This window comes from Mustela nivalis (genome assembly GCF_964662115.1).
Source record: "Mustela nivalis genome assembly, chromosome: 9".
NCBI lineage: Eukaryota > Metazoa > Chordata > Mammalia > Carnivora > Mustelidae > Mustela > Mustela nivalis.
Window position 1 is genome coordinate 80,171,758 of NC_139028.1, and position 19,763 is coordinate 80,191,520.

A 19,763-nucleotide genomic window follows, 5' to 3' on the forward strand; every position below is an offset into this window, starting at 1 on the left:
AATAGGAAAATGAGGTATTCTAAGCATTTGGAAGCAAAGTGGAGAAAGATCGTCACTGGAGGAATTTGAGATTCTTGTTTTCAATTTTTATATTTTTTTAATCCATATGGACCTACCCATTTGCTGTAATAGCAGAGAGACTCCTATAAAGCTTTTTTCCTCCCTGTTCTTTCTTTCTTTTTTTTTTTAAAGGAGCTCTTGACAACATCTTGGAAAGCTGAAGTTATGTTATATACAGTAAGATGGGTAACATTGCCAATTAAAGGAAGGAGCTGGGCAAGGCATTACAGCAGCAAGCGCCATCTAGCCCAAGTCCCACATTCTTCAGCTTTCTGTTTCAAAGCTGCCAAGAAGGCTAGAGCTGATGTGCTGAATGGCCAGAAGTGGGGCAGAAGGGGTGGAGCCCCGTGTGCTATTGGGCTAGGATGCCTCCATGCATCAGCCAAGCAAGCAACAACTTTGGGGGCTCACAAGGGGAGATGCTCTTGAACATCTCTCCACCTAAGAGAATTTTAAGTGCCACCTTATAGTTCCCTCATTTCTGGGGTCTCCTAAAATGAAAATCATAATGGCCAGGCTCCACCAGCTCAGTCCCATGGGACTGTGTCTCCAGGACTACACTGTGGCCCATGAAGCATATGATCACTGGCTGGTGCTGGGCCCCAACACTGAGAGAGGTGTCCGAGTAACAATTCAGCTGGACAAATCCTGCGTCAGGTCATGGCCTAGGAATGCAGAGGGAAGAGAGAACACAGGTGAGGCAGGCATGTAGGAGAAGCACTTCCCCATAGTTCATTTTGCTTTCTGGCTTTTTGGTTTGGTTTCATGATTGCTCTTTCTTTCTTTCCTTTTTTATTTATTTCTTTTACTTTCTCTTTTCTATTTTTATTCTTGGAAAGGGGCAGAGGAAGGAGTGTCAGAAAGGCATGGTGTCCTGTTGGTGAAGAAGCAGACCTTTCTAATACATGTGACCACAGATGCTGACCTCCCATTCCCATGCCTCCCTATCTCCATGCCCAGCCCAGATGTCACTGGAGCCCCTACTTCAAGGACACTGCTTGAGCCATCCCAGATACAAAATAGCCCAGCTTCCAGCTTTCAGACTGGAAGGGCTTTTCCTGGCTGCTGTTGCCCTGGTAATGGTGGGGAGAGAGTACACTCCAAGGCTTCCCTAAGAACTGGAACGAGCCTTGCCTTCTCTCTCCTGTGAGTTATTGAAGGTGGCCCTGTGTGGCCAGGCATCTTCTCTTGCTCAGTGTCCTATCTCCTAGCTCTTCTCCTCTGCCTGTTGGCCTCCAGCCATTTTGATTCTGTTTTGGTTATCAGAACGTGGTATGCTGTACATCCTGCATGGAACCTTCAAAGCCGAAGGTTTTACTGGGTTTGGAATGGTCTGTCTCCCCGCTCTCGGGGCCCACTTAACTCTTAGGTCTCAGCTCACATTCCCCTTCATTCGGTAAATTTTGAGCATCTGCAGTGTGCTCCTCACTGTACTAGGTGCCTGGGGCCATGTCAGTGAGCAGATGGACAAAAAGCCCTGTCTCTTTGAACCTCCATGCTATCTCTTCCTTAAGAAGTTTTTATTCAGGGGTGCCTGGGTGGCTCAGTGGGTTAAGCATCTGCGTTCAGCTCGGGTCAGGATCTCAGGGTCCTGGGATCGAGTCCTGCATACGGCTCCCTGCTCAGTGGGGAGCCTGCTTCTCCCTTTGCTTCTGCAGCTCCCCCTGCTTGTGCTCATTGTCTCTCTTTTGCCCCTCTCTCTCTCTCTCTAGAAAATAAATAAAATCTTTTTAAAAATATAATTTTCTTAAAAAAAAACTTTTTTTAAATCCAACCCTCCTCCCCAGTCCCCTGGGTAGATGAGGTCTTCTAGTACATGAGAGATGTTGTCTCTTACTTGTGCAGTATTGACTTAATATCCAGTTCCCCCTTCTGTGAGGTCAGGAATTATTCACCACTGTATACCCAGTAGGTGTTCAGTAGGTAGGGAGTCAAGGAATGGATAAATGAATGGAGGAATAATTATTTTTGTTGACAAGTAGCAGCATCAGGTGTGAGGGTCACACTTCAGGAGGGAATTTGTTTGAGCCGATGTATGAGGCTCCTGAGGAAGCTACACTGTTGTGTTTTTAGACCATCCAGGACTTGCAAGTTCTTACTCAGCCTTGTCGGGGGTCTGGGTCTACCATTCCCAAGGCTCTGGGTATTTCATGACTTTAAAAAATGACTTTAAGCATGCCTGACTTTCATACAGCAGCTGCTTGCCTCTCCTCCCAGGACAGAGATCTCCAAGGGGCCCCAGTGAGAAACTCTTAACTCGTGATAACTCGTGCCCCATTTGCTCGCATGCCCGGAGCCCCATCTTCCCCCTTGGGCTGGGTAGTGCCCAGAGGGATGGTCTTCGTTTGCATTTATCATTTCCATGCGCTTTGCACTCAGCTACACTGGTATTCAGAGAAAAATGCTGCCGTGACAACTGCCACAACAGATGGTATTTGATCCGTCTCTAAGCTACGGAGGAGATATACAGCCATTCTTCTGAGGTTTGCATATTTCACTTTATCATGAGACCCAGGCCAGCCTTAACCATGGTTGAAATGTGAAGTTTTCCATTTGCCTCCCAACCCTCCCCCTTCTCTTTCCAGTTGTTTGGCATTTGTTTTGATTTTCCTTGCTCTCTGGCTGTCCTGGGTGGTGATGGGCTCTTGGACGTGGGAAGCAAAGACAGCAACGCACACAGTCCGTGGAAGTTGCCCTGCAAGTCTCAAGTACAGAGATTGTTGAGAAACTATCCAGCTTGGGGATGGAGATCCCGACTGAGACTGGGAGGGAGCCCTCACTGTAGCCTCTCTCTCCTGGATCATCATAGTCACAGTCGGCACACGGTGAAGGCCACTGTGCATATCTGTCTTGGTCTTGGTTTGTCCCCTTACTCTACCTGTGCCTGTAGCCAGCCTCATTCTGCTCCCAGGGTCTCCAAGCCACGTTGTGGTCCCACTTCTGGGCTTTCCACCTCCACCCCACCTAAAACTTCAGAAGCTTCTTTCCAGAGCTCTTGGACCCATTTCTATGGCAGCGATGACCGCAGAAGCCTTCTCCCCCGGTGCAAAGTGCGGCTCCCGCCATCCCCCACCCCCAACACTGGAATGTCAGGCTGTGCACAGATTTTTGTCAGCTAATTTTGGAAAGTAGTTTATATTGGCTGCTATGTGTTAATGAACCACTTTGGTCGTATTTACATACTTTGCTGCTTAAGAGCCTTTCCCATCATTCTGCATTCCCAACTCTAATCAGATCTGCCTTCCCAACTCTAATCAGATCTGCCTCTCACCCTGTGTGTCTGGGGAGCACATGCACCCCAGGGCTCATCAGCGCTAGGCACAGGGACACTCTTGTGCTTACTGAGGGCCCCCGGCCAGGCCCTCACTGGGTGTGGTGGCGGTGTGCAGTTTCAATGGTGCACGAGGATAGATTGCTTGTTTACTGTATGGTACTTGGAAGAAAACCTTAAGGTGAATTTCAGTCACAAGAGAGGCTGGATCAAAGAAACATTCTCCCCTTCTGATCTCCTTCCAAGTGAAGCCAGGAGGTTGGAATCCACATCTGACCCTATTCTGCTTCCCAGCCCCGCTGTCTTCCTGGGGTGCAGATGAAAAGAGCGTGGGTCTCAGCAGCCTTGTCAGGAGTGATTTTTAACCTTAATGGAACGTTATTAAAGAGTGGATTTGAGACTTGAGGAATGTTTTTTGAACTCCTTCTTTGAGCAGAGAAATCATAGTAGAGGGAAAAAATTCAAGGCACTTAATGGGCTTATGAATCGTCTTTTAAATGATGACCCAAGTTCTTATTTTTACTTGTAACATATTCCAGGAGTGTGATGCAACCATCCAGACTCTGTCCCCTGCTTTATCTTCTCTTTAGGAGAAAGCGTTCTTGGTGCCCCTAGACCTTCTCCCTCCACCTAACCAAGGAAGATCCTGATGCTTCCTTTGCTTATATGCTCTGATTCTCCCTGACATGGCTGGGAATTGGGGTGTGTGTCGGATGGCTCTGTAGGCCCTAGAGACAAGGGCTATGTAAGTTTGGGCTCCTGGACAGGACAAAGACTCTGCCCTAACGTGGTCAGGAGAACCCAGCACAGTGTCTGGAATAGAGCAGACATCTACAATTATACTGATTGATGAAAAGAATCATAGGTTTCTCAGGCTTCGGACTATTGACCCTTTGGGTAGGATTTTTCATCCTTATGTGTGTTGTAGGATTTTCAGCAATATCTTTGGCCTCTACACACTAGATGCTAGTTGTACCCCCCGACACTGTGAGAACACAGAATGTTGCCAGATGTCCCTTGGGGGTGGCAACATTGTTACCCCTTCTCCCAGCACTCTGCCTGCCCTGTGGAGAAATGATCTTGAAACTCTTTGAAAGAATAATAGGGATTTTAAAAAGTAACAGGAGGAAGAAAAATAGTCCAGGTAACCTATTTATAATTATTCATCTTTAGTAGAATTTAACATTAAAAGAAAGCCCAGTAGATGGTCAAATTGAACTGAACCAAGGGCTAGCCCGGCAGGAAGAAATTACCATGTACTTTAAAATACCATGCATTGAATGCTCCATAAATGTGCCATGTAAATGTGCCTTATGTTCCTTGGAAGAAAATGTCTATAGAATAAGAATGTTGTAGTAGGGCAGTGATTTTCTTGAATACATCGGTGGGGGTCTTTTTTATTTGTTTGTTTTTAAATCAATGCTACTCTGCCACACTGTTGTGGAAAAAATGTAACCTACCCACATCAGCACACCTCAGTGACGCTTGCCAGGATAGATACCAAGTGTGTACTATTTTTGATTTTACATTAATAGATTCCCAGGCAGTCAGCTTTTTCTTTATCTCAATTCTCATGGGGACAATACTTGCCCAAACCTCACTTATCAGCCATGTGCAAGATACACTGAAGAAGCAGGATAGGATTATTCAAAGGAAAAAGGGATTGAAGAGTTTTATATTTTTATCATGATTTAAATATTAGTCCCTCTGTGGGGGCAACAGATCCTTTTGTGTGATTTTGGTACATTACCATTGTGGGCTGTTGTGGAAATAAGGACTGATAGTTATTTTTCTCAAAATGTAACAGGGGGTAATAACATTTAGAGATCTAATTTTGATTACTTAAAATGTAAGCGGATTGCTTCAAAACGCCTTCCACAGGGGTTCTCCTGCCATTCTTCCTTCTTTCCCCTCCCCTTGCCCTCTAGGATAGCGGCACCTGCTTGTCATCAACAGTCCTTCTGGCTTGGAAGGAAGGAAGAGTTAAAAGCAATCTTGCTTTCCCTCCCCCTTTATATGAAATGATTTTCTGCAGTGGTGGCAGGCATAACCCATAACATCAGCATTTATTTGCAGGAAATTGCATTTTGACCCTTTTTCCAAAGATGATTTAAAAAAAAAAAAAAAAAAAAAAAAACATCTCCCAGATGAGGATCTTTGAGGGTGAGCTGGAGGCTGGGAGAGAGATGGGAACCCCGGCTAAAAACCGTAAGGAAGGAGCAGCCTTGGGCTGGGGGTGGAGCAGAGTCTTAGAAAGAGGGCAGTTTTGAGGTGCCCCCGTAGCTCATTTTTGTGTTTGGAAGGTCTGAAGACTGGGAGCAGAGAAGGAAAATGCCAGACACAGGGAAGGAGGACATGTATTCCAGGAAGACTGTCTTGGAGCCAGACTTTACACAAATTAGACCTCTTCTTGCACGGTAGACTCTGCGCTCTGTGGCTATGAAGTCGCCTTCAGAAGGTCGCTTGGGAAGGGGAACGAGAATGGTCACATGGACACTGTGAAAGACAGTCATTTATTCAAGATAAACCCTATGGGTTAAACACCCTTTTGAATGTATAAGAGTGCTGACAGAGCGTAGGAAGTCCGGTCAGGGGCAGGGGAGTTCTCCACTGTGAAATGCAAACTGTGTGAAATTCAAAGATCCTTGTGCCAAGTCAAAAGAGGTTTCTTTTATTTTCAGTCACCATTGACATTAATCGAGCCTGAACATTTTCCTGTAGACCAAAAAATCATTAGCCTTGACAAATGAAGTCAAATCAGACCTTTGGGAATGACCTAATTGTTCTTTCCCGAGGGCTGGACGTTTGCTTGCCCTCGGCCGTGGCATCAGCCCTGGCAAGCCTGGGAGGCCTCCCAGACTCTGGCAGGTGGGTTCCTTCTTGTCACAGAACACACAAAGGACAGAGGGGTTCACAGAGGTCACAGCCCTCCCTCGTCATCTGCAATGCCCGCCAGCCTGAGAATTTTGTGAGTAAACACGGCCCCAAGCCCTGCTGAAACTCCCATTCACTGTTTTCACATTTGACAGCGTGCCTCCTTGGTGCTGGAAATTTCTCCCAGCTGCTGGTGGACGGGGTGGGTCTACTGTCCCCTTCATCCCCACCTCCATTTTTCTGGCAGCTGCTCAAATTTTCAGGATAGCTCTAGTGACAGTGGTACACATAGGCACTCTCATTCCACTCTGGTTATTTTTGGTAGCCATGAGCAAGCCAGGGCCTTGACTTCTGGAACTGTGTGGTTGGGATATTAGGTAACTTTGCCTTGTGCAAGTACAGACAGGGAGTCCTGACCTGCACCCATCCATCCGTTCATCCATCCATCCATCTGCCGCTGGCACGTCATTTTCCTCGTTGCGAACCTTAGTAAATGCACAGTGAATCCTCTCTCCGACATCGCCCTTTGTTCCTGATAAAAGATGGCTCTGAGAAGGCTGAACCTTGATTGAGCGTATAAAAAAAAATTTTTTTTTTTCTAGATTGAAAACATAGATGCCTGCTTGAATTTCCTGGCAGCGAAGGGAATAAACATCCAGGGGCTGTCTGCAGAAGGTGAGTCAGAGCACTTGTCATGAAGCTGCCTTTTCATTGTTAGAAACGCCCACCTGTTACTTACTGATGACTTTAATACAGTTAAGCCCAGGGGTGCTGGGGTGCGCTTCTGGCTTTGTTTTCCTCCTGGTTTTGAGGCAGCTCAAGGCCTGTCTAGACTCAACTATGCCAACTTTTTGACACCTAAAGAATCACTCCAGGAATGGAGATCCCACCAGGCCGGCCAGTGTCTGCTAGACACAGAGGGGGGGGCGGGTACTCGAGATGCAGCCGCTTCTCTGGAGGAGGGCTTAATCCAACAACGCAGATTTGATTCACCCGGCTAGCAATTCAGTTAATTATTAAGCTGGGCCTTATCTGTGGGAGAGAGAACACTTAGCCACAGCTTATATTTAAATTGCACCGTTCCCAGGGAAAAATGCAGAGTCCTTATCTCTTGCTTTTCTTAGAAGAAGCAGCGGCTTTTCTTAGTTCAAAAAAAAAAAAAAAAGAAAGAAAAGAAAACACGTGATATATTAATGAGAGGCTGCGTTTTGACATCCTGATTAGTTTTTAATTAACTCCAATTGGGTGGCTAATTAGCACATTAGCGTGTGCTGGTGGTTTGCTATTCAATTAAGTATTGGTCTGGAGATGGCTGGTCCGAGTTCTCAGCCGCCTCGGGCAACGTCTCGCCCTGGAATCTTCCGCGCGCTCTCCGGTTTGTAAATACAGGCAGCTGCCAGCCCAGACGCGGCCACAGGCCTCGGCAGCCTCCCAGCCTCATTAGGCTGCACCTGCCTCCAGTTTTCCCAGAACAGGTAAAGCAGTTTGGGCCTCACGTGACCCCACCTTTCCCTAGCAAGATTGCTTCTTGAAAAGATACCTATTAAGCATCGATTCTGGTGGTCAGGGTGGGGAGGGGGGCAGTGAGGAAGGAAGGAGCCCAGTGGAACAGGTAAGTTTGCAAGTGTGGCCAACTTGGGGCCCGTTCCTTGCTCTGCCCTGCTGCGCGGTGAGAGCTTGATTTTCCTGGCTGTGTGAATGGTACTGGGGGCGGGCGGCTACTCCTGATGCCTTGTGGGTGTGTAGTGCTGTGTCTGAATGTGACCTCTCCGATGCTGGGCCTGCCCCGGGTCAGGGGTGGACACACTGCTTGCAGAGGTCTTCATGGCACATGTCAGCTGGTCAGCCCTAACCCGGCTCTGAGAGGGGGGATCCTTGGAGGATTCCTTGGCCCTGGGGGATGGGCCCTCCTCTGTGGGGACGAGACCTGGGCTCCAGGACCCATGGAATGCAGCTTGCTGGGGCGTGGTGGGGCTTGGTGTGGGGTTTCCATGGATAGGTGGGGAGATGCAAATTCCCATTCCGAGGAACATCATTTCCTTCTGGTAAAGCCTTGTTGTGTTGGCGGGTGGGTGGCACTCACAGGCTCCTGGTGCTTTCTGGAAGGGGTCGGCCCCAGGCCTGTGCCCCCCTCCCCCCTCCCCAGCAGAGTATCAGCAGGGACTTGCCCAAAGTCCTGCTCAACAGAAAGGGCTCTAGGGGATGTGGACTCCATGTAAGTCACCTTCATCCATGTGGCCTGGAGGTGACACCTGGCCCCTGTGCCATCTATCTGCGTGTTTTCCTGTGCTCTGCCTCGGTTGTCCTCCTGAACCTACCCCATCCTCTTGATACCTTAAGGCACAGATTATTCAGTAAGTACTTGTTGAATAAAGAAGTACCATCCGCATTTCTCAGGCTTGTCTGTGAAGCAGCTCCTGTGCCTTCAGCTGAAGTGGGGACGCATAATAGCTGGAATGTACAGATGACAAAAGTTGACTTAAAGAGGTGCTGAGTGACATCCTCAAAGCCTGCAGCTAGTGAGCAGCAGAGGCAGAGCTGACCCGGGTCTCTGTGATTTCAGAACTCCTGTTCCTGGTGTCTTTTGGGACAGCAGAAGGATAAAGTCGAGGCATGTCATGTACAGGTGAAGGAAACCAGAAAAGATCTAGAACTTTCTTGGCCAGAACACTGTCTCAAAAGATGAGGCCTATCAGGGAGTCCCTCAGCTCCAGCCTTGCCCGTGTTAGGATGTGTCCCGTGGGGGTCTCTGAGCACAGAAGATCCCACCGACCCAGTGTGTTGAGGTGTCTGTCATTGAGGCACAGCCGGGAAGTGGCTTCATGGTGTTTCAGTAATGGCCCCCCAACTGTGTGATGTGGAACCCCTCATCTTTCCTGCTGAGTCGAGACTCACTTTCTGACATCTTGGCCAGAATACATAACTCGTCAGTCATGGTCCATTATTAGAACAGTTTTATGTTAATGCTTATGATGGTATTGTTTTGGTTTTTTTTAATGTTTAACTTAAATTCAGTTTAATTAACATATAGTGTATTATTAGTTTCAAGAATACGATTTAGTGATTCATTAGTTGCATACAATATCCAGTGCTCATTACATCATGTGCCCTCCTTAATGCCCACCTCTCAGTGACCCCATCCCCCTATGCACCTCCCCTCCAGCAACCCTCAGTTTGTTTCCTAGAGTTACCAGTCTCTTATGGTTTGTCTCAACTCTATTATCTTATTTTTCCTTCCCTACCCCTGCGTTCGTTTGTTTTGTTTCTTAAATTCTACACATGAGTGAAATCATATGGTATTTGTCTTTCTCTGACTGACTTACTTCACTTAACATGATACATTCTAGTTCCATTAATGTTGCTGCAGATGGCAAGATTTCATTCTTGTTGATGTCCGAGTAATATTCCATTGCATATATATATATATATATATAGATATATATATATATCACATCTTCTTTATCCATTCATCTGTTGATGGACATCTAGGTTCTTTCCATAGTTTGGCTATTGTAGACATTGCTGCTATAAACATTCAGGTGCACATGCCCCTTCAGATCACTACGTTTGCATCTTTAGGGTAAATACCCAGTAGTGCGATTGCTGAGTCATAGGGTAGCTCTATTTTCAACTTTTAGAGGAATGTCCATGCTGTTTTCCAGAGTGGCTGCACCAGCTTGCATTCCCACCAACAGTGTAGAAGGTTCCCCATTCTCTGCATTTCTCATCAACATCTGTGATTTCCCGAGTTGTTCATTTTAGCCATTCTTACTGGTGTGAGGTGGTATCTCACTGTGGTTTTGATTTGTATTTCCTTGATGCTGAGCGATGTGGAGCATTTTTCATGTGTCTGTTGGCCATTTGGATGTCTTCTTTGGAGAAATGTCTGTTCATGTCTTCTGCCCATTTCTTGATTGGATTTTTTATTTTTGGGGTGTTGAGTTTGATCAGTTCTTTATAGATTTTGGATACTAGCCCTTTATCTGATAAGACATTGCAAATACCTCTTCCTATTCCATAGGTTGCCTTTTATTTTGGGTCTTGTTTGCTTTTAAACTGCAGTTTCACATTCTGCTCATTGCTCTTTTTCACCCACATACCCCAGAGAAGTGGCTTTGGAAGATTGGAGAGGGGGAGGGGGACCTGGGTGACTCAGTCAATTAAGTGTCCAACTCTTTATTTTAACTCAGGTAATGATCTCAAGGTTATGAGATTGAGCCCCACATTTCTCTGCCTCTCCCCTCCAATACCCCAGCTCGCTCGTGCTCTCTCTCTCTCTCTCTCACACACACACACACACACACACACACACACATGCTTGCTCACTTGTTCTCTCTCTCTCTCTCTCTCAAAAAAAAAAATAATAATTAAAAAAAACAAGAAAAAGAAGATTAAAGAGGGATCAGGGCCTAATGACTTCTCCCCCTCCCCTCTTTCCTTTGTCTGAGCCTCTAGAACTGGGGCAGATAAAGCAGGCAAATTCTGCTGGTTGAAGTCACTGCCCTCTTCTTATAGAGCTGTAATTGCTCCTGTCCCCAGGCCAGAGTCTCTGCATGCCTCACTGACCACGGACTTGCTCTCATGCTGTTCCCGGCACATTAGTAGTCTTTTGTGAGATTGTCTAGCAATTCTCAGTGGGTAGCATTTATATCTGGCCCCCCCCCAATTCAAGCCCCTTATGGTCCCCAAATAAGGTGGTCCTAGTGAGACTGTAGAGCCCAGTCTCTTCACCCCTGTATTGCACACTACAGAACTGGCAGAATGAGTGGCCTCCATCTTCCACTTAGAGTAGGTAGAACAGTCCTTCTGTCACCTGGAAGCCCCCACCATGTAGTTTCTCTCCAACTCTTTCCTCCCCGATTTAGGTGGCCAAAGAGGCAGATCTGCCAAGTCCGTGCTGAGCGGATGTCCAGCCAGGGCCAGGAATGCCAGTACCCGACTTGGAGTGATTCTCTTGGCCCCTCTACTCCTTTGTCTTCAAGGAGCACAAGGACCTCACCTCCTTTTCCTTGGCGGGGGGTGGAAACTGATCATCAGACATTGCCACCTTCCCCCACTCTGCGACACTTTCTCACCTAGAAAGATCTAGATTTTGGGGGGGGGGGTTGTGGGTTTTGTTGCTTTTTTTGTCCATTGAGGCATTTTATTTGCTTGTATGTATTACACCCCTAGAAAAGGCATCCCAGAATTTTCCCTCCTGTGTGTTTTCACCTTGCTGTTTCATGGTCCATGATGGCAGCGAGGTCGTCCATACAACGAAACCAGACTGGCGGATGAGAGCAGATATTTCTGCTCTATTTCTAAATCTTTGAGTTTTACATCCGATCTAGCGCTCATCACTCCACCCTTGTTTAACCTGCCTCGAGGTTCACAGCAACATTCCCAGGTCTGTGACCATCAGTGATTTCAAATTCGCTAAGGTAAGCATGCTTCATCATCGCAGCGAGAAACCGGAGAACCGTTTTCTGGAGCATGGCCTTGGAGAGAGCCCACCTTTGGAACATGACCTGGTGTTTGCCTCTCTTTTCAGCATTATTAATGCTGTTGAGGGCATCTGCCAGGATGTTCATGTGTCATTCATGGGCAGTCCCATTACAGTGACCCAGGAAGATGGCAGAAAGAATCCTCTAGATCTTACCTTGGCTTTTGAGGTCGGGGGATAATGATGGTGTTTGTTGGTGAGACAAATTCTGGACTAGTGCGGTCTTGGAGGAAGGTGACTGGCCCACGCTTTTGTCAACTCCTTGAACTTCTAGAGAAAGGACGCTTTTTATCCTCAAATCGGCTTTTTTCACTTTATTCAATTTCAGGATTACAAGAAACCTCTCACTTGACATACTGTTAAATTATAAGACTAGAAGCTGTTTATGGAGAACCCATGTGCCAGTCAGTGAGCTAAGTGCTGTACGTGTTTTATATCTTATTTAATCCCCCCAACTTTTTGAGATCAGTATTCATTTTATCCCCATCATACAGAGGAGGAAACTAAGGCCCAGAGAGATTAAGTCCCACATGGGAAAAGGGAGGCCCACAAGGTCAGCGGTGGCTAAGATACTCATCTGTTTCAGAGGCCTGGTGTTCTTGTCGCTCCTCACAGTCTTAACCACCTGCCTAATTACTAGAAAAGCATTATTGTGTTTAAGAAATAATGTAGTTTTAATGCTTTTTGTTTTCCTTTTGAAGATGGTTGAGTGCCCTGAGGCTCCTCCTCTGATGAAAACCATGGGCGGTTGGAAAACCCCATATGTACTTCTCCGCCCTCTTCCAGTGACTAAAGCAGGATTTAGAACCTCAGGAGGGTGTATGCACCTGTCCTTGAAACATTGCAGCAGATCATGCCCTGCCCCAACCTGCCCGATAGAGGACCACGGAGCGCCTTTGTTCCAGGGTAGAGGCTGCGGGCCCAGGGGAACCCCCATGGAGACAGCACTCGTTTGGGACACTTCCCCTGGACTAGGCCTTCTCACCCGCCCCTTCTGTGTTCGACAGTTGGAACCATCCTGTATCATGGGCGCTTGGTCCTCACCCTAACCTGGGTGATTTTCAAGATCCCTTCAACCCCTCCCCGACACACACTCCACCAGTCATGACCATCTGTAAACCTGTCCAGTGGGGAAAGATAGTTTTTACCCTTGGGAGCTTTGCAAACACCTGGCCCTGAGCCTGCCCCCCCGTAATGGAGGCGTGAAGGTCTGGCGGGTAAGGCCTATCCAATTTAGTTCAGCAAACATTTGCTGGACACGTCCTGTATACCAGGCATAGTCTCAGCCATACAAACTTCGCTCCAATTTCCATTAGTAAGAGAGCCGGGCTACTGGTACGTACATAGTAGTGACAAAGAAAGCCGGTGACTAGCTTGGCTTGGGGGCAGTCAGGGGGATTGACAGAGGCAGTGGGATTTTGCCAGGGTTTGACAGGATACAGAGGCGTTCACCAGACAGGAAAGAAGATGGGAAGTCCAGACAGAAGACAAGGCATAGGTAGTATGACAGGACTGAAGACCCCCTCTTTATCAACCTTGAGGACTGGAGGAGACAGAGGCAGGAAGATCCTGCCAGGTGCCTCCAGGAAGGAGTGCATGATTTTGGACTGATGGGTTCAGACCTGGTTTGGCCAGAAACCTAGATGTTGAGCTTGTTCCCCTTTTCGTCTGAGCCAGAAAGTTCAGGTCTTTCTGGTCCGTCGCAAGAAAAGCAGCAGGTGGGTTGTTTCCATTTTCTCCTACCCACATCACCTGTGTGGCAGGGCGTGGACCTGATTCTGTTCCTCACCAGAAGGGGCCCGTAGGCTCTCCCACACCCTTCATCTGTGCCACTTGCCCCGTGGGTGTAGCCATCGACCAGCTTGGTGAACAGGACACAGAAGGGCTGCGGGAACGGGGTGGGAAGTTCTGTGGGGAGTGTAGGTTATGCTGATGGAGGAGCAATGCCTCAGAACCCACAGTCCCGGGTCAGCTGCGTAAGTTGGACGGCGCTGTGAGTTAAGAGAACTGGATAGGAATTCTGACTCCACGGTCTGGTCTGAGCTGGCCCTGCCTTCCTCTGGCTTCTGGCCCATTCTTCCCTACAAAGCAGATTTCTTTGTATTAGATGATCCCGTGTTGGTGCCTTTGTAAACCAGGTCTGAGGTTTCAGTAATGCTGGAAGAAAAGGACTCTGTTTTTCCTATCCTTCATGCCTGGTGTCCCTGTACAGTATCTGGGCACATTCATACCAGCTGGTGGGAGCAAAGAAATCAGTCAGAACTGGAGGGCATTAAAGCATCCAGGTGCTACTGAATTTATTGGGAATGGAAAAATGACTGCTGTAGCCCATCCAGCGGACGTGGGTGTGGCCACAAACAGAAATGCCATCAGGGTTCTCAGGCAGAGGTAGACACCAGCTAGCTAGTGTAGAGTCCATTCTAGCTAGATCTGTGGTTTTTTCCTTTCTCTAGAATTCTAGAATGAGGACAGCTGATCCAACACAAAATGATACTCTTTTTCCAAATTTTGGGAAATGTCATGAGGGAAACATTTTTTTGTGGGCCGATGGATTGTGTCGTTTGCTGGTCGGTGCTGCCCGCTTACCAGGCCTCGTGGAATGCAGACACACTCCCCTCGGAAATGTGGGGAGAACACAATTCCAGCTATTTTGGGTACTGTCTGTTGTAGACCACCCATGGCAAAAAACTTTGTGGCTTCCAACCCCAAACAGAGCATCTGCACCTCTCCAGTTTTTGTGCTCTGCGAAGAAAAGGGAACAGTCCAGACATCACCACCTGGGGAGCGGGCCTGGAAGATGTGGTCTGTCCATGCAACTGGGGGTTACTCAGCAATGCGGAGAACGAAACTAATGACAAATGCTCTAATGTGGGTCATTTAAAAACATGTTCCATGGAAGAAGCCACATGCAAAAGACTACATATTACATGGCTCCCCTTCCAGGAAGTGTCCAGAAGAGACAAAGCTTGTAGAAACAGGAAGCAGATTCGACATTGCCTGGGAATGGGTTTGGGGACTGACTGTGGATGAGCCAGAGGACTCTGTTTAGGGTGATGGGAATAGGCAAAGGTGACAGACAATTCACTGAAGTGACTGAAAATCATAACCCACTTAATTTTCTGGATACAAATTGCCCCTGGGTAAAGCTGTTTAAAAGAGAAATGGGGACCACTTGGGTGGTTAGGTGTCCCATCTCTTGATTTTGGCTCAAGTTGTGACCTTAAGGTTGTAAGTTCAAGCCCTGTGTCAGGCTCCTTGCCGGGCGTGGATAGTCAGCTTCAGATTCTCTCTCTCCCTCTCCCTTCCCCCGTCCCAGCAGGCACATGCATGTGAGGGCTTTCTTTCTCAAACCAAAAAAACCCAAATCGGAAGTTCCCCATTGTCTTTTGTCTAATATGAGATCATTCCTGGTTAATTTCCTTCTCCATGCCTGTACCTGTGGCCTCAGGGGGAAAGAGCAGGGGGAATGGGCAGCTTCTTAGTCTTCCATTAGGGATAGAGCCCTGTGGTGAGTTCTGAGGAGGCTGTAGGTAGAGGGGCCGTATTTTCTGAACCAAAATGGGAAGTCGAGTCAGGCAGCGTCCTGGGTGCTTGGCACGCATTTTCTCATTCAGTGGTCACTTAATTCTCGTAACAAGCCTGTGGGAAAGGTGCAGTTTGGCATATGCCCGTTTTAAAGAAGGAAACGGAGGCCCCAAGAGGTTGAGTCTTCTGAAAATTCAGTCTATAAATGATGAACTTTCGAGATTCAAACCCGGGTCTTTCTGGCTCAAAAAATCAGTGATCTTTATCATGAAAATCCCCCCCTGCCAAGAAGAAGTATATGTGTGGGAAGACTATTTTTTTGACAGAGAAAGCAATGCTTAGGAACTGATGCTGAGTTATGAACAGTAAGGGACTCAGCAACCGCAGTGGGTAGAGAATACGACAAAGCTGTCTCTTTTTGCCCTGGGTTGGACTGGCCTTCCAGGAGATGCTGATGTGGACATGCTTGCCTCTCGCAGGGAACAACCCGTCCGCCCCTGCGTGTGCTGAATCTTTATAGTTCCTCCCTTCTTTGTTGTTCTTACGTGGTTCTAAAAAATGTATTCTGGAATGTGCCAAACATTCCATAATCATAGAATACTTACAGAAGGATAAGGAATACTTATATGCCCACCAGCTAGCTTAATAAATAAAACATTATCTGCTTGTGCTTTTAAATTTACCACACATGATGGGTAGACAAGTAAAGCCAAGCTACACAGTGTGGAGAGACCAGGCTTTGAGAGGGAAAAACCTAGATTCAAATCCCAAATCCCAGCTCCGTAATGTATTTCCTTGGAGAGGTCCTAAAACCATTCTGAGATGCTGTTTTTCTGTACAAGAGGGACGTTAACACTCACTTCCCAGATTGTAGGGATTGAATGAGATCATGCTTATTAAGAGCTTAACCTGATACATACTAATTAGTGGTAGTCCTTGTTCTTATAAACTGTGTAACCTGGTAATGATCAAAGGTACTAAAAATAAATCTTGCATAGATTTTGCCAATCCCCATGATTAGCCCTACTTTCTCCCTCCCGTGACTTTAATTTTGAGGCGGCAAATGGTTCCCCAGGTTCTTTAACAGGTGCTAACCTGCTTGCCAGCTGAATGACCTCCAGAACCTGGGGGTCTCCGCCAGCTCTATGGGGCTTTCTCTGCTCCCCAGATTGCACAAGAAGGTTTATAAGCATCCTCCTTTGCCCAGGCCAGTCCTAGCTTATACCTGACCCCCTGGCCTAATTAAAAGCTCCCCTCTTTCACTCTCAGAAGCATCATGATTTGCATGATAAGTCCCAAGATGACCCCAGTAAAAACTGTTTCTAAAGCACGAGCCCAGACCTGTATGGGAATCTCATCCAGGATTCGGGAGGGGGGTGGTTATTAGCAACCAGGTCCAGAGAAGGCCTTCACTGTTCACAGTGCGCTTGCACAGATAGGCTCTGACTGCATCTGTAGGACAACCTTGTGTGATGGAAAAGCTGTGTCGGTATTGCCAGTGAAGTGCAGAGAGCCACATTGTGTTGTCAGTTGTGATCTCCATTTCTTGGGGCAGTCATTCAGCCTGGCCTGCTCGGATCACGCCCAGGACACTGGCAGGCCTGCAGGGAATGGGATTTGTTTCTGAAAGGATCCCATTCATACCCTCTGCCCTGCAAGGGTCCTGTCTCTTCCCGGCCCCAGGGCTAACCTGGATGTGTGCATTCCCCACACAGGGGATGTGCCCCTTCCTCCACCCCACTCCTTCTAACCCCCTCGCCAGTTCAGAGAAGGAAATTCAGCCTCTGATAGAAGCAAAGCAGAGGGAGCCCCCAAGATTCCTTCTTCCTGTCCCTCGGGCTGGGTGGCCCTATTACTTTACCCTCAGAATCGGTTCAGGCCCCGGCCATTGCATCTGGTGTTAAAAGAACATAAAAGAAGGGATTCCCCAAGGAGAAACACCCTCGATCCATAGCCTCTGCCTGTGAATAAATATTTTATTCCTTCTCAGCAGCTTTTTATGCATGCCTTGAGGCAAATGCATTTTAACAGCTAAAAAATTGTGTTTGGAATAAAAATTTTCTTACCCTCACTCTGTTCTGTTTTTTTTTTTTTTTTTTAAATACAGAATTTTGTGTGAGTTCTTTATGAAAGCAAGTCCCCTATGGCCGATCCCCACACCCATCCCAAATGAGTGATTTAGTAGACAAGGGAGACACAGAGCCATGTGTCTGAGAGAAGGATGATTTGGGTCGAACGGAGTGAGGATTTCTGAGTGGGGTGGGGATCCCTTGGCGTGCACGAAAGTGGCTGGGGGCACAGAGCATGGACTGGGCCGAGCTGCCAAGTGGAGACCAGCGAGTCTCCCCTCAGCGCTTGGGGAGCACCTCTGTCCCGGATTGGTTGCTTTGCCTGAGAACAAGCACGGTCTTGCTCAGGAGTCTGACTTTTTCTGGTCGTGTCCTTGCTGAGAATTTCCTCCTGGCACCTGCCAGACATCCAGTTGTAACTTGCCTCGTGTATCCGCTCTAATCCCAGTCGGGGAGAAGCAGCTAATTTCTTTGTGGCCGAGGCCTGACTCCCCCCCCCCCCCCCACGACGGGGATCCCCGGGGAAGTGTTGAGGAAACCTGTCCTGTCCTGGAGAAATGAAACCCATGAGCGAGAAAGGGCTCCCAAGCTGGGACTCTCTGTCTAAAAGCATCTCTTTCTTCTTGTCTTGCAGAAATCAGGAATGGCAACCTCAAGGCCATCCTAGGCCTCTTCTTCAGCCTCTCCCGCTACAAGCAGCAGCAGCAGCAGCCCCAGAAGCAGCATCTCTCTGCGCCGCCACCGCCCGCCGTGGCCCAGGCGGCCGGGGCCCCCTCCCAGTGCCAGGCTGGCAGCCCTCAGCTACAGGGGCCGGCCACCCCCCAAGCCCCGGGCCAGCCTCTCCAGCCGGCGACACATCAGCAGTCAAAAGCGCAAGCCGAGATGCAGTCCAGGTGGGGGCTCCCTGCTGCCCTGTGACTCCATGGTCCCCAGGGTGCCCTTCCCCCACCCTCCACCACCCCCCGCCCCACTGCAGCTGAGGCCGGGAATGTTCTCCTTTGGGCCCCTTCTGTGCTGAAGACTACTGGTAGTGGGGGGATTAGCCTGACCTTGGACCGGATGTGGCGGGGCTGCCTCCTGTGCCTGGCGGAGATGTGCACTTTTAGAGGTTGGACTGGCCAGCAGCCAGAGCTAATGAGCTGCTCTTGCCTAGCTCTGGCCTGTGTTGCACATGCTCCTAGGCAATGAACAGCCCCGAAAATAGACTTCAGACTGGTTTTGCATGTTTGCCTGTAAGCTGGGTGTTCGGTGTTCTATGCGTGACTCATTCTGCTTAGTGGAGGCAGAATTCCTGCTGTAGATGCCTCTGCTGCACCAGAAGAGAAATATCTAGAGCACAGAAGAAAGATGGGCAATGCTTAGCAAGGAAGGGGGCAGCCGCCTTCCCAGAGAGGGCCGGGGACCGGGTTTTGTTAACCTTGTGAGAGTGGTTAGCGGCCTCAGCTGTGGTCCTCTGTTTTGTAAGATTAGGGTGTGAGTGTTGCTCACGTACCCGGGGGGCTGATGCCTGCCAGTGGAGCTCTCGGTGTAGGATGATATGCAAGCACAGGGTCAGGGTGCTTACCACCTACTGGGTTACACTGGGAAAAGTTGCACTCCTCAACGACTCTGCAGAAGATCGCCTTGTAGAACATTTGTTTTAATGGCGGACGGGGAAGAACGGGGATTTGGAGCTAGAAGATTTTTGACTTATAGTAAAATTCTAGAGAAAAGTCCACAGTAATTGTTTAAAGCTGTAAACCTTTAGTTAGCAAATCATCTAAATGTCACTAATTAAATTGATTGCTTGGTTTCACTTAACATGTGCTGCAGAGTAATGACTTTTGCTTTCCAGTCCCCGCAAAGCACCAGTGTTCATAACTATAGGGTTTCTTGCACACGTTTGTACCCTTAGCAGCCCGTCATAGTTGGACAAAGCACAGAACAGTTCCAGACAAAACAGGTGCCTTATAGATGTTTACTGCTTTTTCCTTCCCCTGAGAAGTGCTACTTCCCACTTGTGATGGTGTTAAAACCAGCAGTGATGGATGTGTTGTAAATCCCCTCATTAATTATCTAATTATATCCAATTTACATTATGGAAATTTATAGACAAGTAGAAATGCCTGGACTAGTAATGAGGCACAGAGAGCCAGGCAGCGAGCCCCTGCACCTGACCTGAAGAACCCCCTGAGGGCGAGCCATCCTCTGATCAGAGGTCCCTGATGGCCCTGGGTGATTGAATGACCAGGATCTCATTGCCCACACTGTATTCTACAGGGTGCTTATTCCCGGGATGGTAACTTGCAGGAGAAGGGCTCCATAAGGGGAAAAGTTGGTAAATAATCTGGGTTGAGTTGTTAGAACTGTTACTACGGGTCTACTCAGCTCCTTGAATCTGCCAAAAATGCATTCATTTGTTTAGTTAGTGTTTGGATGCCTTCTGTGTGCCAGGCACTGTTCTAGGCACTTGGGGTTCAAAGATGAATGAGACCACTAATGT

The 19,763-nt window shown here is 48.0% G+C and overlaps 1 protein-coding gene across 13 annotated transcripts in view; it reads left to right on the plus strand.

Annotated features, from left to right (window-relative positions):
• NAV2 (neuron navigator 2) overlaps positions 1–19,763 on the plus strand; it is a 712,574-nt gene that overhangs the window by 471,136 nt on the left and 221,675 nt on the right. For all 13 annotated transcript variants that reach the window (XM_082747350.1, XM_082747353.1, XM_082747358.1 and 10 more), the window contains exons 4-5: positions 6,808–6,880; positions 17,916–18,174. In XM_082747350.1, coding sequence (XP_082603476.1) covers positions 6,808–6,880; positions 17,916–18,174 — 332 coding nt within the window. The remainder of the gene's footprint in view (positions 1–6,807; positions 6,881–17,915; positions 18,175–19,763) is intronic.